This window comes from Peromyscus eremicus, chromosome 3, assembly GCF_949786415.1.
Source record: "Peromyscus eremicus chromosome 3, PerEre_H2_v1, whole genome shotgun sequence".
NCBI classification, from domain to species: Eukaryota; Metazoa; Chordata; class Mammalia; order Rodentia; family Cricetidae; genus Peromyscus; species Peromyscus eremicus.
Genome location: NC_081418.1, coordinates 43,051,762 through 43,077,708, shown reverse-complemented (window position 1 = coordinate 43,077,708; position 25,947 = coordinate 43,051,762). Strand labels below are relative to the sequence as shown.

The 25,947-nt window shown below is 38.5% G+C and overlaps 1 protein-coding gene across 1 annotated transcript in view; it reads right to left on the bottom strand.

Moving 5' to 3' along the window:
* Positions 1-25,947, bottom strand: part of Mkln1 (muskelin 1) — a 123,474-nt gene that overhangs the window by 6,949 nt on the left and 90,578 nt on the right. Inside the window, exons 11-16 of the mRNA XM_059257014.1 lie at positions 21,271-21,382; positions 19,711-19,858; positions 18,615-18,729; positions 16,455-16,594; positions 8,999-9,101; positions 1,551-1,605 (exon numbers count right to left, since the gene is read on the bottom strand). Of these exons, the coding sequence (XP_059112997.1) occupies positions 1,551-1,605; positions 8,999-9,101; positions 16,455-16,594; positions 18,615-18,729; positions 19,711-19,858; positions 21,271-21,382 (673 nt within the window). The remainder of the gene's footprint in view (positions 1-1,550; positions 1,606-8,998; positions 9,102-16,454; positions 16,595-18,614; positions 18,730-19,710; positions 19,859-21,270; positions 21,383-25,947) is intronic.

Here is a 25,947-nt window from a genome sequence, read left to right as displayed (position 1 = left end):
TGTTAAAAGTTCTTGGGGAAGTTAAGAGCGCACATGAAATTCATAGCAGGAAACAGCTGACACATTAAAAATCAAATAACACCAAATACTCCTTGAGATTTGGGTTCCTCTGGAAGAATGCCTTGATTTTTTTTTTCCAGGTATAGCTTTACCATATTCAGCTGCATTCTTACTACAATCCTGGAGCTGGTAACAATTACCTATTCATTTGTTGATAGACATTTAAGATGGTTCCATTTCCCTGCAAACAGATCAGTAATGAAAAAGGATGTGCACATCTTTCTGTGGTGGGGTACAGAGTCCTCTGGGTACATGTCCAGAATGACATCTGGGTAATATTATAGTTCTATTTTTAGCTTTTGAGAAGCCCCCACACTGGTTTCCACAATCACTGCACCAGTTTACACTCCACCAATGCTGAATCAATACTGAAGTTGTTTTTGTTTTTTTTTTTTTTTTTTTTTTCCGAGACAGGGTTTCTCTGTGTAGCTTTGCACCTTTCCTGGGACTCACTTGGTAGCCCAGGCTGGCCTCAAACTCACAGAGATCCACCTGGCTCTGCCTCCCGAGTGCTGGGATTAAAGGCGTGCGCCACCACCGCCCAGCGAAGAATCAATACTGAAAAAGATCTCCTTTGCCAGAGTTTGTTTTCATGTTTCCTTGAGGACAGTCATTCTCAAGACTGTGGTGAAATGGAGTCTCCAAGTAGCTCTAGTTTGCACTGTTCTGATGGCTAACTATATTGAGAGCTTTTAAAAACATTTATGGGCCATCTGCATCTCTTCTTTTGAGAACTGTGTGTTCAGTTCATTGGCCCCATTACTGATTGGCATGATTAATTCATTCATTTAGGCCTTTGTGTATGTGTATCAGTTCTTTATATATTCTAGTTGTCTAAAGTACAGCTGGTAAAGATTTTCAGTTTACTATGTTGATAGTATTTTACTGTGCAAAGGCTATTTCATGTAATCAATTTTCAATTCTTGTGACCATTTCTTATGCTATTAGAGTTCTATAACTTTAGTTACTTTAATCATCCATTAATACCATTCAATTCCTAGCACCACATTTTTTTCAAGTAATTTATTAATACTAAATAAGAATACTTCTAAATGAAGAGTAATATCCATATCTGAGAGGTTTGAGGAGAAAAAAATCTTAAAGGAACTTGGAGTTAATTTATCAACAATTAACAATTTTCATTTCTAGAGAAAGATAATTTATTTACTTTCAAAACATTTCATTCCCCTCTCCATTTATCAACTCCTGACACCACCCCACTCCCCGAACAACAACAAAGAGAAAGCAGCCCACCCTCAAGGGTTGATTCCGTTTATCTGACCATGACTCTGCTGCCGTCACCCTGCATCAAGCGGCATATAAACTGAACACTGCAGGCAGGAACGGGTAGATGATGCCTGAGAAGTAATCTTTTAACAACTATCAGAAATCGCATACACTTGTTTGAATGTACCTCACCTAATGTACATATAAGACACCGAAATCCAAACAAATGTTAGTACAACAAGATAAACTGCTGGCACACTTACCTAGAGCTGTGAAATCTGAGCCAGATTTGAACAGAGCTGAGGCTAAGAGTTGAAACTGTAAAGAAATACAAATGCAAATAAGATTGACACACTTAAGAAAAATAATTTTGTGACTTTTCATTTGCTATAACCTCTGTTTTTATGCATTCATTGCACAGATCCAATCACCAAATGTTGGCAACAACCCCCAGCCCCTGCCAGCACCATTTAGATTAAAAGAAAACAATAACGTGCTGATTTTTCCTTTTTATTTTTTGAAACAAAGTTTTCACTGTGTAGCCCAGACTAGCCTTGAACTCATATTCCTATCTCAACTTCCTTGGATGTCTTTAATTTTCAGATAATGTTTACACACTAATATTTTATAAGGCCCAATTGCCTTTTAGAAGTCTGAAATGGGACAGATATTCTAGACTTATCTATCTTTTAAAAAATTATTATTATTATTATTATTATTATTATTATTATTTTACTATTTTATGTGTATGGATGTTTTGGTTGTATGCCAATATGTGTACTATGTGAGTGCCTGATGCCAATGGAGATCAGAAGAGGATGTTGGATGCCCTGGAACTGGAGTTACATATGGTTGTGAGCCACCATGTAGGTGTTGGGAATTGAACCCAGGTCCTCTGGAAGAGCAGCGGGTGCTCTTAACTGCTGATAGTAATCTCCCCAGTAGTAGTCTATATATATTTGCTCATAATATCTTTGGTTACCTCTCACAGCAGAATTACAATGGATTCACACAAACATCCAGGAATTTGTATGATTTCTGAGAGTTTATGTTTCTTAAATGATTAATAGAATTACGACACTGGAGTTAGAGTAATTGCTGAAACATTTTTAATTACAAACTCAACTATGTAGTAAATATGGGATTCTTTAAGATACCTTATTTTTGGTGCTAGACAGATGACTCAGGGGTTAAGAGCACTGGTTGCTCTTCCAGAGGTTCTGAGTTCAATTCCCACCAACCACACAGTGGCTCATAACTATCTATAATAGGATCTGATACCCTCTTCTGGTATGCAGGTATACAAGTAGAACACTCATACATAAAATATAAATAAATAAAAAAAATTTTAAAAGATCTCTCATTTCTTCTTAAGTCAATTTTGGTATATTACATCTTTTAAGGACTTTTCTGTCCATTACATTAAGCTCCTCAATGTGCTGATAAGGTTTTTATTATACCTTTCTGTTACTCTTTTCATATTGCTGGGGTTCTAGTGACTTTCTTTTTTCATGCTGTGCTGGTTGTAAAGAAAATGGCCCCCAAAGGGAGTGGCACTATTGGGGGTGTGGCCTTGTTGGAGGAAGTGTGTCACTGTGGGGACGGGCTTTGAGGTCTCTTTTTGTCAAGCTTCCCTCAGTGTGACAGTCAGTTGACTTCCTGTTGCCTGCAAGATGTAGGACTCTCAGCTCTAGCAACATGTCTGCCTGCATGCTGCCATGCTCCCCATCATGATGATAATGGACTGAACCTCTGAAACTGTAAACAAGCCACCCCAATTAAATGTTTTCTTTGTCAGAGTTGCTGTGGTCATGGTGTCTCTTCACAACAATAAAAATCCTAACTAAGACACAAGTGATGTTGACAGTTTATGTTTTCATTTTTCTCTTCACAAATCTTGATAAGAGGTTATCCATTTTATTTACTTTTTCAAAGAACCACCATTATACTTTATTTATTTTTTATAGCATATTTCCTATTTCACTAATGTTCTATTTTATCTTGAGTTTTTCTTTTTCTTTTCTAACTCCTAAAATGAAAAATAAACACTGATTCCTTATGGAGAAATTTAAGAGAAATCTGTTCTTTTAATAAATTGACAAAGTAAGTTGAACTGATATATACTATAACATAATTTTAATAGATACCAAATTGTATTACAGTCCTTTTCCCCAACTTTCTCAAATGTCCAAGTGCAACCTAAACACTACAAGCTGGTTGTCTCACAGGCGTTTCAAATTGGACATATGTAAAATTAGGCTCCTAATCTCAGTCAGGAGCCCCCACTGAATCCAAGAGAAAGGCAATTTTCAACTCACTTCTTTTAAACTACATTTAAGTTATCAATCATATGTCCATTCTACTTTAAGTATACTCAGTCTCTAATCTATTTTTACTTCTTACCACCCTACTGTGATCTGAACTACCACAGCTTATGGTGTAGATTTCTGCCACTTCTCTCATGGGTCTTCCTGGCTCTATCCTTGTTCCCTTTTGTTCAGTACAGTAGTCAGAGTGGTCTAATTAAATACAGAGATCTTATCATTCCCGTGCACCATTTCTGGAACTGAATCCTTCATCATTCAAAGTAAAAGTTAAGGCTTATGAAGCCATTCATAGTCTGTTTTCCCAGTCTCTGAGTACACCTCTCCAGCCTCATTTCACACTTTCCCCATCCTTCTTTCTTCTCCACCTCAGTTAGCATGGGCCCCTTACCATCCTCCTAAACCATGCCAGTGCTCCCATACCCCCAAGCATCTCTGTTCCAGCTGTCAGAAAATTATCTTCACTACATTATCTCTTCAGAGAACTCCCTTATATTCTTCAAGTCTGTGTGCAAATCTGATTTCTTTTGAGGCCTATTACGATGAACCCATTTAAGACTTCAACTGCCCCAATTCTTACCCTTATAAATCATGATCTCCTTCAGGCCCAAACCCCTGCCACTGGCTTTTTGACACAAGGTCTTATGTAGCTCAGGATGTCCTTGAACTCACTGTTGCTGAGGACATCCTGGAATGCCATATCCTCCTGCCTTCACCTTCCAAGTCCTGAGGCTTCAGGTGTGGGCCCTATGCTGTTCCTTTACTTTTCTTACATTACATTAGCTTCCATAGTATTAACCAAATTATAACGAACTATGTAATTTGCTGACTTACTATGTCTATTAGCTCCCTTAACAGGATGTTACCACCTCCTGAACAAGGATCATTCCATTTACAAACTTATTTCCTATGCGAAGAATGCCTGGCTGCGTAAGGAATCAATACGCAGCTATTAAATGAATGAGAGCAATATTTTGTAAACATAAAAGAATTGTATAATTAGTACAAAATGTGGTCTATTAGTTGAAAACTTGTTTTACCCACTCCTCTATTATAATATCTTTTCTGAAAATGGCAGGCTTGAGTTTGGTATTTTTTTTCCCTCAAGCCTTTTCTAGAAAAAAATACCATCATTTTTATTAACATATATTAATTACACATAACAGGTTTCATCATGACATTTTCATCTATGTATAGTATTTAATGTATATATACCTAACCTTTCTAGGTCCCCTCTCACTACCAGCTGATCCTGGTTTCTTTTTCATGGTTTTTGTTTTATTTTGTGGGCTTTTGTTTCTTGTTCTTTGGTGGTTGTTTCTGAACTACTATATTTTATTAGTTTGAACAAACAAACAAACAAACAAACAAACAAAAAACAGGATCTTGAGGGGATTCTTTACAAAAGTATAGGCTCAATTTCATTTTTTATAAATTTTATTAGAAGTTCATCCCCAGGGCTGGAGAGATGGCTCAGAGGTTAAGAGCACTGATTGCTCTTCCAGAGGTCCTGAGTTCAATTCCCAGCATCCACATGGTGGCTCACAACCATCTGTAATGAGATTTGGGGCCCTCTTCTGTATACATAATAAATAAATAAATCTTTAAAAAAAAAAAAAAAAAAGAAGTTCATCCCCAATTCAGAACCAACATTTGAGAAAGTGAAAAAAACAAAGAACCATGTTTTGATTTACAATGGTAGGCAACTACCACTGTCCTAATACTAGTTATAATACAATGATGAAGATTATGATAATTTCCACATCTATTCAAACATAAAATACTTTTGGTTACTGAGAAGTTAATTTAAATAATGAGAAAATGTGTAAAGCATACAAACAGAAAAAAAAAAAAGAAGCAACTCAGACTGCCACACCAACTCCACTGTCGTCTGTGTGACATGAACAATTATGTCAATAATAGCGGACAGGAGATACATGTCCCACGGGACTAAGCTCCCTGGAGGTCCCTGGCAGAGTGCCTGCGTAATGCCTCCTTCTTGAAGGAGACGTGCTTCACGGATCATGAGCTCTCTGGGCTATGGGTTCTGTATAACTGCTTTTCTGATAATGTTCTAATTAGTCTATAAAACACAGCCAAAATTAATGAATGCTTGGGTTGTGAACTATGGAGGAAAGGGGAAGCTGGACATGGACCTTATTTAGATATAGCAGAATGAGCTATTCCTTTAAGACCCCAAGCCACTAGATAAAGAAAGTACAATAGTTCAGGCATTTCTAGGGAATGAACACTCACCCACTAAAAATCCTTTAGATATCCCAACTAAAGTAATTTATAACAAAAGACGTTATCTCATAAAAGACAGATGGTGGGCCCCTCTGTTAAGGAAGTTCAGCATGAGAAACTTAAAGACTACAACAAAACCCCTTCCCCTTACAGGAGTAAAAATAATAAATAAAAATACAAGAGTCCATATTCCAACAGATAAAAAGGTTTTATATTAAAACAGATATATGATAAAAAAACTAAAAAAAAAAAAAACTTAGGGAGGATCTACAACATCCAAATTGGCTAAATGGATGGTGAAAACCAAAAAAATAAAAGTACATAATAAACTAATGAACGACTGAGATAAAGATGAAAGACACAGCTACAAGAAGCCTACACAAGTCTAGGGACTGTACTAAATTTAAAAAACACAGACTGCTCTTTGGGTCATAAAGTTCTTATGGGTAAAGAGATATGTCTAACGCCGATTAATAATTGTATGCTTGCTGTTTTTTTAAAGATGATGTAATTGAATTACTGCCAAGCTCTTGTTGTTCCTTGTATGACTTGATAGTTTTCTTTTCTGTATATAAACTACTGATTTGCAGAAGTAAAATTGCAACAGATTCAAACCACTTCTGAGTGTCTTGTCTGTCATTCGCCGAATCCTTGCCTTCCTGACTACCCAAGCTCTGGTTCTCCTACGGTCATGATACCCCCAATGGGCCAGTCTGTGACATCAGACTGTTGGATTAAAAGTTAAACTACTGCCAGGCAGTGGTGGTGCACACCTTTAATCCCAGCACTCAGGAGGCAGAGGCAAGCGAAATCGCTGTGAGTTTGAGGCCAGCCTGGGTTACACAGTGAGTTCCAGGAAAGGCGCAAAGCTACACAGATAAACCCTGTCTTGGAAAACCAAAAAAAAAAAAAAAAAAAAAAAAAAAGTTAAACTACTTATCCATTTTGAACCACATTATAGTCTCATAGACCCACCATTACCAATATCAAGTGTTTTCTGTGTTTTGTTACACATTCAGACAGAAGAGAAGGTGAAGCTGGCTGGTGGTGGCGTTCGCTTTTAATTCCAGTACTTGGGAGTCAGAGCCAGGAGGATCTCTGTGAGTTCGAGGCCAGCCTGGGCTACAGAGCGAGATTCAGGAAAGGCACCAAAGCTACACAGAGAAACCCTGTCTCGAAGAAAAAAAAAAAAAAAAAAAAGGGTAAGAAAAGGTGAGGGTACAGTTTGTGAAGTTTAGAGATGATTTTAATGGTCACAAGCACATACCATCTCACTAACTTCTAGGGCTAAGCATTTTAGCTTTTAGAAAATGCAAAGGAAACCCGTATCATACAAAATGTATGATTCACAGAATATTAGAGCCAGCTACCCATATTTTAAAATGACTACATCTGAACTTGTAATAGTTCCATGTCCTGATTTTTCCCATTAACTCTAAGAACAAACTGTTTTATTTGACCTACTTACAGCTCCCACAGCTGACACTATTTACTCTGAAACATTTTGTTTTGATCTGGTTTTTTTTAAAAAAAAAAAAAAAAAAAAGAGGAAAATAAGCGTGTCCAGTTATGGCCATTTTATATAGAACATGGAGAAAATACAAGGAAATTGATTTAGCATTCTCAATGCATGGTACAACAAAATGTCCATTAATGTATTTTCACAACTACATGGTATAATATATCATGGCAGATTACTAGTTTCTCAGCAAAACTACAGTAATTTCCCACATTTCAAATGGTATTAGGAATCAGGTAAACATTCAAAGAAAAACAACTTTTTGTCCCCCAAACAGAGGGCTCTAAATTGTAGTCTGCTCGTTCTATACCTAAAGAAGAAACCACAATCAATACGAATGAGAAGGACCGAACATATTTTCATGGTAGGCCATGAGAGAGTACTCTGTTTCGGTGTGGAAAACATGCAGGTTTTATTGCCTTAAAAAGACAATGATCCAGCTGGGTGGCGGCAGTGGCGCACCAAAACTACATAGAGAAACTCTGTCTTGAAAAACCAAAAAAAAAAAAAAAAAAAAAGACAATGATCCTGGTGCAGGAAAGAATCTGTCAGGAAATCAAAACCCATGAGGGAAGTCAACAAGAAGGGAGAAAAGAAAGCACTCAATATTGAGTCCCCAAGGCAAAGCAAGGCGGCTCCGAACAAGGAAATGGATGTAGGGCAGAGCTGCGAGCCTCCAGCACTGGCTGGGAGGAGAAAGGCATATGACTGCAGCTCAGACTCAAGCGAAGGGGCAGGAAGAGACTGTAGGCCCAGTGCAGACACATTCACACACTGGACAGGCACATGTGCCCGTAAGAACAGAAATCTTGAACATTTGCTTCTTCCACATGGAACAAAATCCTGAGACTCATTTCTCAAGCTTAGGAATTAGGTGAATGAGGTTAGTAGCCTATAGTCAAGTTATACTGCTAGAAGCCTCTCACATGTAACTACTAACACGGCAAGTATTCCAAACCCACCACCCTCTCTCCACTTTCTCCATAAAAAGAAGGGAAGTTTTATTCCTCTCTTAAGAGATCTTAACATCAACAGAAGCGCACACTGAACCACTGTATATAAACCTTGATGATCTATAAAAACGAAACTTAAATTTTCCTCCATAAATACAGTACTAATGTCTAATTTAAAATCTTATACCTAAAAATTCTTTTTGAATGAATCAAATGTGCCCACTCAATTTCTATTTCTTTTTTCTCTTGGATGGAAGGTATTGAGACACTATGTGACTTAGGTTAGCCTTTCATTAGTGATCCTCCTGCCTCAACCTTCCTAATGTTGGAGTGCAGGCATTCAGCACCACACCTGGCTCTGTTCACCACATCTGTTCATTTTTTGTTTTGTTTTGTTTTTTGAGTCAGGGTTTCCCTGTGTAGCCCTTGCTGTCCTGGAACTCAATCTGTAGACCAGGCTCGCCTTGGACCCACAGAGGTCTGCCTGCCTCTGCCTCTTGGGATTAAAGGTGTGTGCCACCACCGAGGGCTGCCTGTTGACTTTTTATTTCACCCATTTTTTATTATCCAAGATTAGAATATCATATTTTCTTCATTTCCTTTAAGCACTCAAACTAGAAAAACATTTAAAAGAATATTCCACTTCTAAATTTTACTCCCATCTTTACCTCTTTTGTCTCTTCTGGGTCTGAATGATCCACAGTTATATAAAGATCATTCTGTAAATACTTCAGAGCACTAAGAGGGTCCATCTGGGCCTTTTCTTCAAACCTAGAAAATACAAAACAAGGGAAACAATTACTTTGAGTTATGAGAAATGCCTTTAAGACTTGAAGAAAGGTATACTGCTTAGAGATGAACTATTCTGGGTATCTAGAAAACTTTGAGTATCCAGAAGAATAAGAATTCTCCCATGCACAGTACAAATGTCAGGTCCATAGAGACGCAACAGAAATGCCATGTGGCAGCCAGTTGGGCTGCTAGAAAGTCCGTGACAGCACTTCTTACCTTCCCTATGAACCGTGGTGTGCAGGCTGGCGAGAAGGCTCAGCAGACAGGGTCCTTGCCACCTCGTTTAGTGAGCCGAGTTTAATCCTCGGAACTGACCTCCCTAAGTCGTCCTCTGTCCTCCACACACACACTGCAGTGTGTGCACACCCCTAACTGTGCACACATACTCACATAACAACTTTAAAAGACTCCAATGTGTCACATCAAAACTAAGTAGACAGAGACTAAAACTGCTTTCTGAGACTAACAGACTAGACTTTCTCATAGCTCTGATAGTTCTTAACAGTTTGGAAGTTTAAATGAATAAGGCACTTAAAAAAGAATCAATTTTCTTATTAAAAAATTATGTGAAGAAGTATTTTGCCTGCATGTATATATGTGTACCCACATGTATGCCTGGTGCCCAGAGAAGTCAGAAGAAGGTACCAGATCCCTTGGAATTAGAATTACAGACAGCAATCCAAGTATGATACTTTTAGTAAGTACCATTAGCACAGGTTAGATTTTTTTTTAAGTGAATATTTACCTTAAATTTAAAAAAAAAAAAAATTTCCCTCTTTCCTTTCCTCTCTCCAACCTTTCCCATAATCCCCCACTCCATCTCAAATTGATGGCCCACTTTTTCTTTGATTATTATTGTTACATATATATGCATAAATAATAAGTGTTGCTTATATATGATTTCAGGGCTGATCACTCGGTATTAGACAATCAATAGGGATCATCCCTGAAAAACACTAATTTTCCCACTCTCAGCATTCCTTAGCTACCTGGTTCTTGCCTAGGGACAATACCTTATGAGATTTCCCCCTTCCCTGTGAGTATGTCTGTGGCATTGCCATCATTCAGGTCTTGTTTAGGAAATCATATATTGTTGAGGTGTCATGGGTGTCACTTCCTTGTCATTTCTAGGACACAATCTCACAGCAGACTTCCTGGTCCTCTGGCTCTTCCAATCTTTCTGCCCTCTTCCATGATATTCCCTGAGCCAAAGGCAATTGTCTCAAGCTTGATGAGCACTTACCCAGTGACTTGGCAGCACCCTTCCCAATAGGGACACTCTTTAAAGAACTCTCTCTTAAGAGAGCCAAAAGATGGATATATAAGGATGTGGTTGTTTCAAAGAAAATGGCCCCCAAAGGGAGTGGCACTATTAGGAGATGTGGCCTTGTTGGAGTAGGTGCTGTCTTGTTGGAGGAAGTGTGTCACTGCGGAGGTGGGCTTTGAGGTCTCATATACGCTCAAGCCAGGCCAGTGAGACAGTTCACTTCCTGTTATCTGTGCAAGATGTAGAACTCTCAGCTACCTCTCCAGCACCATGTCTGTCTGCATGTCGCCATGTCCCACCATTATCATAATGGACTGAACCTCTGAACTGTAAGCCACCCAATTATATGTTTTCCTTTATAAGAGTCGCCTTGGTCATGGTGTCTCTTCACAGCAATAGAACAGTCATTAAGACAAAGGACATATAAAAAGCAGACACAGAGGAGGGAGTAGGCTGAAGTCATAAAACAGTCAGTCTATCAGCCAGCCTGCCTACCTGCCTGCTCTGAGGCCCAGGGAAAGCAAAGTCAGAAGAAGCCAGCTGAACAGGAGGACACAATGAAGGAAACAGAACTGTTCTAGCTTTACACACAACTCTCCATTTGGCTTCATTACTAAAATGCAGAGAAGGTACCTTAATGCCTGGGCTACCACTAAAATAACTGTTTCAACGGAATTATCCTAGGCATACCCCAATCCTCTGCAATGTGAAATAAACTCAAATTTAACTTTCCATTCTATTAAGTTCATTAAGAAATCAATTTCCTGGAAGTTATGTCTTCCCTCTTGTTTGTGAGTTTTGTTGTTTCCATCCTGGGCTGCTGCTACTGTTCTTGTTGTTTTGTTGTTGTTGTTCTTTTGTTCTTGTTCTTCTTGTTCCTCCTACTCCTACTCCTCCTTCTTTTTTAATATCTAAATTTATTATGTATAGTGTTCTGTCTGCATGTCTGCCTGCATGCCAGAAGAGGGCACCAGATCTCATTACAGATGGTTGTGAGCCACCATGTGGTTGCTGGGAAATAAACTCAGGACCCTTGGAAGAGCAGCCAATGCTCTTAACTGCTGAGCCATCTCTCCAGTCCCTATCCTGGGCTTATTAACATGTAAAAAGTGCTCCTGTAGTCTAGAATTGTGTTTAGCCAACAGTTCTTCCCTAATGTTAAACATGAATTTAATGTTTTAAGAAGTCTCGCTCCTTTCTACACACAAGTCATCATCCAGTTTAGAAGATGAATATTATATGAAAAGTTAATGGTGACACTTTATTTATATCCTTGACTCACAAGATACTTCTTTTCCTCAAAATCTATATGTTAACTAAATAGAACAAGTAACTTTCCACAAGAAAAACAAAAAGTCATGACCTAGTAGTACAGGTAGGCGTCCATATAATCAAAGACTGTCTAATTAGTATGCCAATTTCTATCAAAATGTATTAGCCACTTTACAGAAATAAGCTCTATTCTATATGTAATACAGGAAACGCTTAAGTTTGGATACAGTTGGCAGAAGAAAAGCTCTCCGCGTTTTCAAACATTAAAGTGGGCCTCGTATTATCCGTCTAACAACTGTGGTAGACCAATGTTCCAGGGTCACCCTGGACACCTCTTTGTCTCAGAGCCACATCCAAACCACCAAAGCTTCTATCTGTAGACCTTTCACTGTTCAGAAACTCACTGTCTGGTCTCAATCCCTCCCGTGCTGTGCCTCCAGGCACCACCAAACATCCTTGCTACTCTCCTCAATCTGCACCTTCTCCCTCTCTGCTGATGACTCAATGACAGAATGTCAGCTCAAGGCATTTCTTCAAATGTTCACAGATGCCTTCCGTGTTATATAAAAGCTTCCCAAACTGAACTTAGCCTTCCCAATGTACATACTGACCGTTTCTAAAGAATTCTATATGACCTTATACCCCGTTTTTTGATCATTCTGAACGTGTACTCATCTTTGAAAATCTCACAGCTCCTATTTCCCCGGCCTTGCAGAACTTGTCCCTCTCTGTCTCTTCAGCCTCATCTGTCACTGTCACTTCACTCCTTCCATGTCTACACAGTCCTCCTCAAACCATGTAAGCATGGCAACACCTTTAACCCCAGAGCCCTGCCTATTTTCTGGAACATTTCCACCTTAAATAGCTGCTATTTCTTCAAAGTCTTCGGGTGGAAAGAGATGGCTCAGCAGTTAAGAGCACTAACTGCTCTCCCAGAGGTCCTGAGTTCAATTCCCAGCAACCACATGGTGGCTCACAACCATCTATAATGAGATCTGGTGCCCCCTTCTGGCCTGCAGATGTACATGCAGGCAGAACACTGTATACATAATAAATATATCTTAAAAAAAAAATCACTTATTTTTACTGAAGAAAACACCCTCAGCTCCCTCACAAGTACGAACAATAGTTTTTGAGATGTTCTGTTTATCCTGTTCCTACTAACCAGCATATAATTACTGTTAGGTTCCACTTCTAAGAGTGGAACTTGAGAGCAGGAATTTTTGGATTCTTCGCTGATACATTCTTGGAGGCTAGACCCATGTCTGCCACACATAGGTGTTCAATAAGTATTTTTGCAATAAATGAACATTTTTCTTAATGCTTTTAAAGACTCTATGTGGTTGGCTGCTTTTAGCATTCCACAAGTGATTCCAGAGAGGTCAAGATAGACAATTTAGTAAGAAGGAATAAATAAAAAATAATATATACTATTATATTGGGATGTAGCTCAGTCATAGCACGCTTGTCTGTCATGCATAGGGTCTGGTTCAATAACCAGTACTAATGAACGAACAAATGAACAAACGAACTAACGAATAAATGTAAAACTTTAAAAAACAAAATAAATATGTATTCAAGGTCCCTTTTCCAATATTAGACATTAGCTATCAGAACAAATGCCAAAAGCAACCTTAAGAAGGAACTGAGTTCTCATGTTGCATATGTTTATGCTACTATTATTACTTTAAGAATCTGCATGGACAGTGGGCCTTTATACATTAAGTTCTGTCTCAAGGACTTTTGTGGCTTAAGTTCTGAGATGAATTAGCAGTTCTTTTCCCACAGGAACAAACTGCTGGTCACAAACTTTCAATTTCAGTTACTTTATTTTGTGAATTGATCTCATGCTCTTAAAAGTTTGGTAGAGGATCCTTTCCTTTTTTCCTTTATCCATTCCATTCATGACATGGCTACCATCTCTTCTCATAAACTGGGACCCTACCTGCCCATCAAAAGTGTTGTAGTTGTTATTCTGCAGTGCTGAGAACACAAATTAGGGCTAGGAAGAAGGTGTACCATTGAGCTTTATCCCTGATCCAGAAATAAGTTTAAAGAAGGAAGACAAATGGCTACAATTTAAAAAATTCTTGGGCTGGCATGAGTGTTGGAAATGAATGATCTTTGTATTTCTAGAAGAAATGAAAAGTAACTTCCTGGAGAACATTTTGACAAACCATCACTTATATCACTTTTTGGGATAAAAATTACAGAATTACCTAAAATATCTAGTAAGCTGATGTAACCCAAAGATTCTAATAAAAGGAGACTAGTGAATTACACATAAAACAGAATACCATGTAGTATTACATGACCGGAACTTACACTTCCTCTAACCCCGAGACAGGGTTTCTCTGCATAGCCCTGGCTGTCCTGGAACTTGCTCTGTGTACTAAGCTGGCCTTGAACTCAGAGAGATCTGCCTGCCTCGGCCTCCCGAATGCTGGGATTAAAGGCGTGCGCCACCACCGCACAGCCGCACTTGTACCTGTAAACATACTAACAATGTTTATGGTAATTCACATTGTTATTTGTTGTAGTTTGAATGTAATTGGCTCCCATAAGCTCACAGCAAGTGGCACTATTAGGAGGTGTGGCCTTGCTGGATTGGGTATGGCCTTGTTGGAAGAAGTATGTCACTGTGAGGGCAGGTTTTGAGGTTTCCTGTGTTCAGAACACTGCCCAGTGTCTCAGTCGACTTCCTGTTGCTTGCAAGATGTAGGACTCTCAGCTACCTCTTCAGTACCATGTCTGCCTGCACACCACCATGCTCGCCACCATGAACCTCTGAAACTGTAAGTGAGCCACCCCAATTAAATGGTTTTTTTATAAGAGTTGTCATGGTTATGGTGACTCTTCACAGCAATTAAAAAAAAAAAACCTAACTAAGACACTCATTGACTCAAAGGAACAAGACTCCTATTTTTTCAGTTAAATAAAGCCTATATGTACACATATATGCAATAAAAATTTAAAGGCTATAACCAAGTATCAAGTTACTATTTATATGCACTACTTTCTTCATTAAAATCTAAAGGGAAGGCTGGGGAGCTAGTTCAGTGGGTCAAGTGCTTGTTAACAAGCAAGCATGGGGTCCTGAGTATAGACCTCCAGACCCCATGTCAAAAGTCTGGAGTGGCAGCGCACACCCACTGGGAGGTGGAGACAAGGGGGCTCTCTGGAGCCAGTCTAGATGAATGGCTAGCTCACCTCAGACTGTAAGCCACAAAAGTCCTTGAGACAGAATTTAGTGTATAAAGCCCACCATCCATGCAGGTTCTTTACATAGAGTGATAGTAGTGGCATAAAAACACACAAAATGCTTTCTTATGGCTCCTTTTGGCATCTGTTTTGACAGCTAATGTTGAATATTGCAAAAAGGACCTCAAGTACATATTTATTTTGTCTTTGAAAATCCTACTGATTTTTTTGTCATGTAGACCAGGCTGGCCTTGAACTCACAGAGATCCACTAACTTTGCTTCCTAAGTGCTGGGATTAAAAGCTTGAGTCATTTCTCTGGGCTGCATCAGAAGACTTTTAAGAGTTAACTAAATTTAACTTTCCACCTACCAGTTGTTCTAGCTGAAGCAGAAAAAGCAGCACTATGGTTTCTGAATTTATATTGCTCTTTTGTAAACAAAGCAAACACTAAGTAAGATATTAAGAAGTGAATTTCAGCAACTAGCCCAAAGTGCCTCAAAGTTTAAACCTTATTATACTCCATTCTTTGTCATCCTGACTGAAAAGTCAGACCTCCTCTTCTGAGATCCTATAGGAAATAAACTTGTTATTTACAGGGATGCCTCAAAGGAGCTTCTGCATTAATTTTTCTAAAATACAACTTGTGAAAGCAGGGAAAGATAAGTAATTAAGCATATGGTTTAAAAAAAACCACAGACTTGCTTTGTACATATGCAGACATTTTAGGCAATTATCTTCTACATAAAACCTAATACATAAATATATGTGATAAACATAAAAATGTACACATTAGGTGTATGTGTATACCTACAAACATATAACATGCATAGCAGTTACATGGAGCTCTCTGTAGTCAGAAAGGTCAGGATCAAACGTCACTTTGCCACTTCAGCTGAGTGACCTTATGAGTTAGTTATAGAAGCCATTTAAAAACTGCCTCCGTTTTCCACTTTGACAAAAGAGTGAAAATGGCAGTTTCCACTCTATTATCTAATTATGAGACTAGGAATCAGAGACCAACATGCAGTAATTAATAAATGATGACCTTCTTCCAAAATACAAGTTAGCACCTAAGACTTCCTACTGGACCCAAACGACAAGCACATTTCTACATTTTTGGTGGCTTGCTACTTGCTAAGACTAAATCATGTCTAATCAATCACAACCTTAAAATTATTTGGCAATCGATATTTTCTGTCAACACTTGCAAAATTTTACTTGCTTATTAAAAAATTAGCACCTGCCTGTATGTATCCTTACTGTGTATCTTCCTTTGAAAGAAGAAAGAAAAAATGAAGAACAGACATTTACAAAATCCAGAGCACTTGACTATCTTCTTTAACAGTTAGAGTGAGAGACCTGCATCCGATAGCTAAGTCATACCAAGAATAGCTGACGATGCTAATTAAAGACAGTTAAAAAAAAAAATCTTTTGGGACAGGGTCTCACTATGTAGCTCTGGCTGTCCTGGAACTCACTATGTAGACCACACAGTCCTTGAACTCATAAAGATCCGCCTGCCTCTGCCTCCTGAGAGGTAGTATTAAAGGTGTGAGCTACCACACCCAGCTTAGTCAATTAGATTCATACCTGTGTTTTCTTATGAGGTACTTGCAATGCCTCAGTAAGTAATCTTTAGAAGGTCTACACAACTTCAGTGACCAGAAGTCATCTAGTCTCATCTTTGGAGAGCAAGATTTTCCTGGATTTCCACCAAATAAATAATGAACCTATAAGAAACACAACAAACCAGAATTTAAAGAACTCACACATACTCAAAAGACTACAGAGCTCATAAGGAAATGTCTTCTTTCAGGAGTACGTGATTACTAACTCTCTTTGCCTTATTCATTTGACAATTTTTTAAATTGATACATTCTTATCAAAGGTTTCCCATGATTTTTCTTCATTCCATTTCACTCTAAAGCTCTTTCCTAAACTACATGTGTATTAAAATCATACTATTAGAACTATAATGATAAATGGAAAATAAACAAAAACCATGGTAGGAATAAGCTAATCCAACACATATTTTAGAGAACTACAAATAAAAGGGTTATCTAGTTAATTGTTGGTCAAAATAAATAAAAAATGCAATATTTAAAAGAATTCTGTCATGAATTTTAAATAGAATCATTGAAGGTCAAGAGTATATTAAAACTTCAGTAAAAACTTCAACATCTTATTTTGATTTAACCTAAATGTAAAATAGTAAAAGACATACATAACTTTCAGAATATTATCCATTATTTAATTAATACTAAACAAGAAATGTAAAGGATTACAATAGTGATTTCACCATTAGAGCAGAATTTCAATGTCATTCTACATTTATACTAAACATTAAGACATTTCCCTGAAGATTTGAAAACATTTATATTCAGAGTATTACAAAAGATATACTATTTCTAGCCCACCAAACAAAAATTATTCCTAGCCCATTGGATGAAAATTCTTCACTACCCCCTTAAGTTGGAAAATTCTGGGAGTAAGGGCTTGTATTCATTTCTATGTTATCTTTCATCCGAAGGTTTCAAGATATCTAGCACAGATTTTAAACGCTCATCTGTGGCTTAAACAGAAAAAGTTTGCTCTGCCAGTAAGTTTCAATACAATCTGAGTCCAGTTGCTAAATTACACATGAAATTTAAGGGGAAAATACTTACAGAAACTACTCTGTGAACATTTAGTGATACAAAAATTATTTTCGCCGGGCAGTGGTGGCGCACGCCTTTAATCCCAGCACTCGGGAGGCAGAGCCAGGAGGATCTCTGTGAGTTCGAGGCCAGCCTGGGCTACCAAGTGAGTCCCAGGAAAGGCGAAAAGCTACACAGAGAAACCCTGACTCGAAAAACAAAAAACAAAAAACAAACAAACAAACAAAAAATTAAAAATTAAAAAAAAATTATTTTCACAATGCTGGTAGACAGAGGTCATTTATATAAGAAATATATAGATGAAATGACTTCTTATACAAGTGGAAAATCTAATGCCTGGAAAGTTATATACCTGTTCCTTTTCATTTGCAAAGTTTTCAGTTGCAAAAACTTCATGTTCTACTTGGATATCCACAACATATATTCAATGACACGTTATATATCTGTTCTATGAAGCAACAGAGACACTTCACTGACAATTTTCAAAACAGGAAAAATGTTACGGTGTATACTTGTGATCTCATCATATGGATGTAAGGCAAAGGAATCTGGAGTTTGAGGCTAGCCTAGGCTACTTAGTGAGACCCTGTTCCAGAGGAGGGAAAAAAAAAAAAAACAACTTAAGAGACAAAAAGTGTCAAAAAATTATTATGGACCATACAAAATGATTATTCTCTTGAAGAATTTTAGGAAAAAACTGGGGCTAGTGGTACAGTCTTGTAATTCTAGCTACTAGGAATGCTGAGGCATGAGGACTACAAACTTTGCTTGGGCTACAGAGTGAGTTCAAGTACAGCCTGGGGAACTTACCCAGTGTCAAAATAAAAAGTAAAACAAGAGCTGGGGACAGATATACAGTGCAGTGGTTGGATGCTTGCTTAGCATGTGTGAGGCTCTAAATTCAATCTTGTGTGTGTGCGTGAGGGAAGAGGGTTTAAAAAGAGTAATATTGAATGCCTGCTACATATTCTATTAAATGTCTGCCTCTGTATTAAAACTTTTCATTCAAATCCACTTAAAAAATAAGATCTATTCAGGGACACTTTTAGACTGTAGTCCATAGAAAATGTACAGGTCAAAGTGGTTAGCATACCTTGTGTAATTCGTCATAAACGAGCTGGTGGGCAAACCTTGGACATGGTTCTTCTTCCTGAAGACTTTTACTCAGATTCTCTTTTGCAGCTTGATCATTCTTATAGACACAAGACCTGGAAGACACTGCTCTTAAGACACTGTACTTCAGAGGATCAGCAGCAACCACACTGTTTATACAATCAGAGCCAATAAGCTGACTGTCAATGCCCAACTAGCAATAGAAAAAATGTACACTTGTCACATCCGAGTGCAAAGTCAGTGTATAAAGGGACACACACTTGTTAGAACTAGTTCTGACATTTCAAAATAGCTCACTTCACAACAACCTATCTTGTGCTTAGAAACAGGAACTGTACACACGGAGTGCTAAAAGTGAAGAGGTGTTGGACTGTGTACTCACAGCAGAAGACTCAAGCACACTCTCTCTCTGAATACAAACAAAACGTCTTCCTCAGAAAACAACAGACCCCACAGTTGCCGAGCATACTGCCATAGGAAATGGAGCTGGTTCTTGGAAGTGTTTCTGTTGTCACTGAACACCAGAGCTGGATCTTCTGTAACTGTTTCCCAAGCAGAACATGCACCGTCTGCTCTGCCCGATGCTCTGGGACAAATCTTGGCTTGGAAATGCTAAGTCAAACCTACCCTTCACCAGCACTAAGACAGGGGACGTTATTAGCTTCAACTTTACCTATCCACTTGGTGATAACCTAAAGTGAAATACAACTAACTCTTTAAAGCCCCAGAACAGGAAGTATCAGAAAGCGAACAACAGAGTAAAATTCCACTCATTTAATGTCACTGTGTACACAAGTGCTGATCTTATCAACAATACTGATTTCTTTAGGTTACTGATATTTTAGGCCAAGTGGAGTGGCTTAAACCTCTAATCCCAAGCAGAAGCAAGGAAATCATGAGTCTAAGGCTAGCTGAGGCTATATAGTAAGTCTGTCTCAAAATATGTAACAAACCTGAGTATTCTTTCACTATCACAAATTAATACACGCCTCCCACTATGCTCATTTTTAAATAAACTATTATAAATAAATTTCATGGAAATATCACTGGGATTGCAGCACAACAAGAGTCCTTACCAGCTATTCCTCACAATGTCATAAATCCAGAAGGAATTTCTGACATTCTCTTCCCTCTTTTCTTTGTCTTTGCTGAGTCCAGATAAGACATGTATTTCATTCAGTTCTGGATCAATAGTTGCTCTCTGTGTGAATCCTGTCATTGGTACTAAAAATGGAAGGAAAATATAAGATGGCAATATTTACAATCAACAGCAGATTAGTACTAATTCATGGCACATCTTCCTTTTGCTCTATATGCCCACTGTATTTATTTTTTTTAACACACCTCACAGCCTCTTGTATTAAACAACAGACATTGTTTACAGCCTTCCTCCTGCTCTAGAATGTGAGTGACATAAAGGCAGAGGTTGCTTTGCTCATTACTTGGTTCTCGGTGTCTAAAATAGAACATATACACACATACATACACAGAAAAGCGGAGGGGAGGAAAAAGGAAAGAGAGAAGGAGGAATGGAGAAAGAGAGCACGCAAGTGAGTATGTGCACAAGAATGAGCACTAGAACAAGAGTGCAAACGACTTTAAAAATGGAAAGGCAACTTACGGAATGAGAACGAAGATTTGCAAGTCATATATCTAAAAGTCTTGTGTCCAGGATAAATCATTTAAAACACATTCTTAATTGTAAAACAAGTAAAGCATTTCCAAGAATATACAGAAGCGGTCAATAGGCACAGTAAATGGTACTTAACATCATTAGGCCTTAAGAAGCACAAATCAAAACCATGATACAATACTATTTTATGCAGGCAAAGTGACATACACCCCTATAATCCTAGCACTCAGGAGCTAGAGATCAAGACTAAGGTTGAGGGGAGTTAAGGGCCTGTCGTGCCCAGGACTGGCTTTTAGAGTATTTAATACACTCACTACACACATCATTTCTCCTTGCAGAGTCTCCTTGCCCTCATGTGATTACAAGGTCAACAGAATGCTTGCACTCTCTTGGTTTTGCTGGGGTCATATTTGTGGTTATATTATTTATCAGCTCCCCTAATGTTCACACTATCACTTTTCTTGTAAAGTTACATGTTTAAGGGCAATGAAACAATTCCATGCATGTTTTCTTTAAGACCTATAGAACACAACATAGGCTTCTGATTGTGTTCTTCATTTGTGCTGGCTAACAGGCTACCGTGCTTAAATTCATGGTTCATATACTGTTTTTGATCACATATGTTGTGAGTTTATTGGTTTCTTTTGAGACAGCTATAGTCCTCTAGTGTCTATTCATGTTGGTCTGTGAGGAGGCAACGTTTTTCAGAGAATGAGAAATACATCCTTTTGGATAAGATAAAGGTGAGGAGTCAGAGGCCATACTGAACTGGGACCAGTATCAGTGAGTTTATGGGAAGCAGAGGGGAAGAGCCATAAGGGCGAAGTCTATGCAACAAGGAAGAGCCAACCACTTCTGTGTACTACCAAATCCCTATACAAGGAGCCTGTATTTTTAAACCCTCTGGGGATGAACAGGAGGCAGTCACTGAACGAGAAGAGCAGAAGAAATGAAGCGGTGAGTTCCGATGTCAGCACACCTCTGCTTTCATCATCCCCAGTACCTCCAGGAGTTCCTGCTGTGGTGGTCTCAATGAGATGGCTCCCACAGACTCCTGTGTTTGAATACTTCATTCTCAGTTGGTGGAACTGTTTGGGAAAGACCTTGTTGGAAGAAGTGTGTTACTGGGGGTGAACTTTGAGGTTTCAAAAGTCCACACCATTCCCACCCAGTGTCTCTCTGTCTCTGCTTCCTCTTTGTGGATCAGGATGTAAGCTCTTAGCTACTACTCCAGTCCATGCTTAGCTGCCTGCTGCTAGGTTCCCTGCCATAATGGTCATGGGGTCTAATCCTCTGGAAATGTGAACCCCAAATTAAACTTTCTTTTATAAGTGGCCTTGGTCATGATATGTTGCCAAGGCAACAACACAGTAACTAAGATACCTGCACTACATAATGCTATTCTTTGGATTCTGACAATGAGTGGGATACTACTATGTGCTTCTATAAAAAGAGGCCAAGAATTAATAATTCAAAGTAGTTCAGAGAAAGAGACTTTGGGTCACTTATACTGAATTTTTAGACTCTACTGTCTCTCATTTTTACTTCTCCTAGGTTGAATTTGGGTAAAGAAATTAGCAAACTGTGCTAGTTTACTACTTTGACAATAATACTTTGTACTAAAACATCCTACATTCTTTGAAGCTTGCTTTATTAATTACATGCACCACTAATAATAATAAAAGTAAAAACTGGATTGAATAAAAGCAACATTATCAAAACTTTAAAAGACCCAAAGGTCAAAAAAAAGGAGTATTTCACCCTAACAAGCCATAACTATTAATCTGGTCTTCTGTATTACTTCTTCCCAAGAAGAAAACAAGGCTATCTTTTCACTTTAATAGTTGTTAATAGGTGGCAGAGGCACACGCGCGGGGGGGGGGGGGGGACCACACACAACACACAGACAGGGGGACAACAACACAGGAGATTTGTAACACGTGATTTTAGATGCTTTTCAATTCAACTGCTTTGAAAAAGCTTGACCGAAAGCCAGAAACTTTCACTGGTCTCTACATTCTGACTCACAGAAAGAAATGAGTCAATCAGATCAGTAAATGAGATCACAAGTCAATCCTGCACACATTCTGAACACACACTTAGCTCTAGCTCTAAGTGTTACACACTTACAAAGAGCATTTAAGGGATGGAGAGGACTCCTTCAGCACCTCTCTACTGTCTCTAGAAAGGACGTTTTTCTAAAGGCCACACAACAATTTGCTGTGTGACTAGCTAGACCTCAGTTGCACAAAGTAAAATGAAATAATCTGAGCAAGGGTAACGATGACTGACTGTAACTATGACTCACCCCCTGGCCCTGGGTAACGTGCCATTAAAACAAAAGTATGGTCTGGATAAAAAGGAAAAGGGACAATGGTTCCTAGGGAGGCAACCACAGTGTTATTGGTTTTGAAATATTATTATTATTTTTTATAAACACTTAATTTTTGTTTTATATGAGTGTTTTGCATGATTCTATGTTTGTATGTGTGTCATGTCATGTGTTCAATCCCAGTACTGCACAAACTAGGTATTGTGGTGCATACATGTAATCCCAGCACTTGGGAGGTCTAGGCAAAAAGATCAAAAGTTCACAGCCCATCTGCACTCCATGGCCAGTTAGAGGGGCCTCCATGAGACCCTGTCTCAAAAATGAAACAAGAAAAAATTATCATTCCAATTTAATCATCCATATTAAGAATAACAAGTCATTGGCTGGGAGTCTCTGTACTGAAGACTTGGTCTTGCTCATTGGCACAATGTGAGAAGGTCAAAGCCAGCACAACTTCCTTCATCTTTTTGCCTTCTTCAGTGTCGATAAGCACAATAAACACATTCCCAGACACATTGAAAGGATGACTTTGCTTTTAAGGTTTTCATGAAAATAAACTAACAGAGAAGTCAGATATTGCAGACAATATTCACACCACCCTGGTGTGATAGGAAAAAGGGTGAATTCTAATAGTTTCAGGGACAGATGAAACTTTAAGCTCAGCTAGCCCAACTCTCTTTTTCAAATGGATAATCAGGTCCAGAGAAGTTACACAATTTTGCTAATGGTGATGACCCAGATAAAGAGAGACCAAGTCTTTTGATTCAATTTACTGTATCAAATACATCAATCTGCTACAATAGCTAGAACACAACGGAATAAAGAATAGCAAGTACAGAAAGGCAGAGGAGACAGAATTTAAAAATCAAAACAAGTAAACAGGAAGCTATTACATTAGCGGGATGAGATTCTAGAAGCTCTGTATCACTAATGCTTGGTTTAGTAATATCTGCAATATCAGGAAGGCTCTATGTACACTGCTGGCCTCAACTAAACAGAAGCACTCTAACACAGACAGTCTACAGCAATTTACAAAGCTTCTAAACATAATTCTCAATTGCTAGTAAACACAGAACTTACATGTGAGAAGTATGCTAAACTGCTTGTGTTCACAGCATTAGTGCCAAAGGCAACTTAGAAATAAACCAACTTTTAGCATACTGAATTTTGATGTTAAGCACAAATCTAAAAAAAATCCCTTCTTTCTAAGCAACTGCCATCCACCAATTTAAATTATAATTTTCTTCGAAGGGAAGTGCAAAATTGTTATACACAAGTTAGAAAATAAAAAAAAAAACTGAACCAAGGTAGAAAATAAAAAGATTTAAGGTTTTTTTAGATATTGATGCTAAATCTAAGGAAATACATTTAAATAATTATAAAGAGCAATGGTTGAAGGTTTTACAGTACTCGACACACAGAAAACATCAATAAAGAACAGCAATTTTCCTATAAGAGATATATCATCTCTAACTGGGGATCTCAATTGCTAAAAAATTTGCTCTATGATTTCAAACAATACAATGTAAAACTCACATTGTAAATGCAGTTTTAATCAAATAACACACTTGAGTGAAGTACAAACATGTAATTATATATTAAGTCCATCTCAAATTACAGTAATTAACTGAAATACAAAAACTAAAAAAAAAAAAACAGCTAATAAGCACTGGACTGGCTTAATACATTACAAAACATCTACATAATGGGTAAAATTGGTGTTTTCTAGGAACATTTGATAATGTGGGAATTTAAATAGTGTTCCACTTCATTACTAAAAAAAATTTTAGTGCCTTAAAAGCTAAGTAGTGCCCTAGTGAAATACAACAAAATTTAAGTGTACACTGGTTAAAGTGAGGTAAAAATAATTCTGTGCAAATACAATACTTCTTGATATGAGGTTTTTCTGAATAATCTAATTTTGTGCAGTATATTTTAAAAGGAGATTTAGGGTATCAAAGATACCTTTAAAGATGGATGCTCTTTAAAGAAATTCTGAATAAAATATGTGTCCCTCCCCCAGAGTTTTTGCAAAGCCTCTGAAATGCAGAGTCAAGGATGCACCTGTAACAGTGTTAGCAATTAAGGCCAGAACCATATGTTTTAAGTCCTAACCTGTCTTGAGGAGTTAGGAAAGAATTTCTAGAGACCAAAATTTATAAGGTAAGATCTGAGAGGTGATCAAAATTAGATTTGAGAGGTAAGATGGAAAAACTGGGGAACAGCATGGTAGAAAGTTTGAAGACAAGAAAACGCACGTTATCTCTAAAGGTCCTACTCGGTGCTGTGAGACAAGCAGTACAGGAGAAACACAGGGAGAAGGAAGGCCGGGGCCGCGGAAGGAAGAAAGGAAGGAAGGAAGGAGGGAAGGAAGGAAGGAAGGAAGGAAGGAAGGAAGGAAGGCCGGGGCCGTGGAAGGAAGGAAGGCCAGGGCTGCAGAAGGAAGGAAGGCCAGGGCCGCAGAAGGAAGGAAGGCCGGGGCTGCGGAAAGAAGGAAGGAAGGAAGGAAGAAAGGAAGGAAGGAAGGAAGGAAGGAAGGAAGGAAGGAAGGAAGGAAGGAAGGCCGGCCGGGGCAGCAGAAGGCAGCCAGGGCTGCAGAGCTAAGCTTCAGCCCATTAGCCAGGCTGTTTCCAAACAGATTCTTCTTATCAGAATTAGCTCTAATCAAAAAGTCAGGTCAACTTACTTCTTTGTCTTCTCCACGCACAAAAAGAGCATACAGATCCCTGGTAAGTGACCACAAACCATCTACAAATCAAATGTTCGGCCTATGGTTTTGTCCTTCCTAAGTCCTGCAGTAGAGAATGGGTTGGAAAGAGCTGAAGCACATGGGGAGAAGACGACAGAGGGCAAATGGGTGAGACAGCCCAAACTAGTACAGAATAAAGTGGCAAGGGGCACAGAGACATGCTGTAAAAATGAGGTGACATGACGGTAACTGGATGACTCAATGTTCCCTGAGGGTGGTGATGACATCTTCTGGAGAAAACTGAGATACTCAACAATACCAGCCAAGCTAGAGGGTCAGTCAGTGCACCTCCACTCAGGGAGGCTGACAGGCCTCCTTTTTTCTTCAAATGAACCCTGGTCATTTACAAGTGCAGATGCACAGTCTGAGGCACTAGGTCAGCCTAGCTGACTAAAGACTGAAACAGGACCTGAGAGCTAGCCCTGAGACTCTCAATCCCTGCCAGGTATAGTTCTCTAAGAGTAGGAAGGAAAGCAGAAGGGAAAGCATGAGAAAGGGAGGAGGAAGGCAGGAAAAGGAGAAGGAAGGAGCAGGTATAGATGGGGGCAGGCAAAAAAAAAAAAAAAGGTCAAAGATTCATTTCAGTTTCACTCTGATAG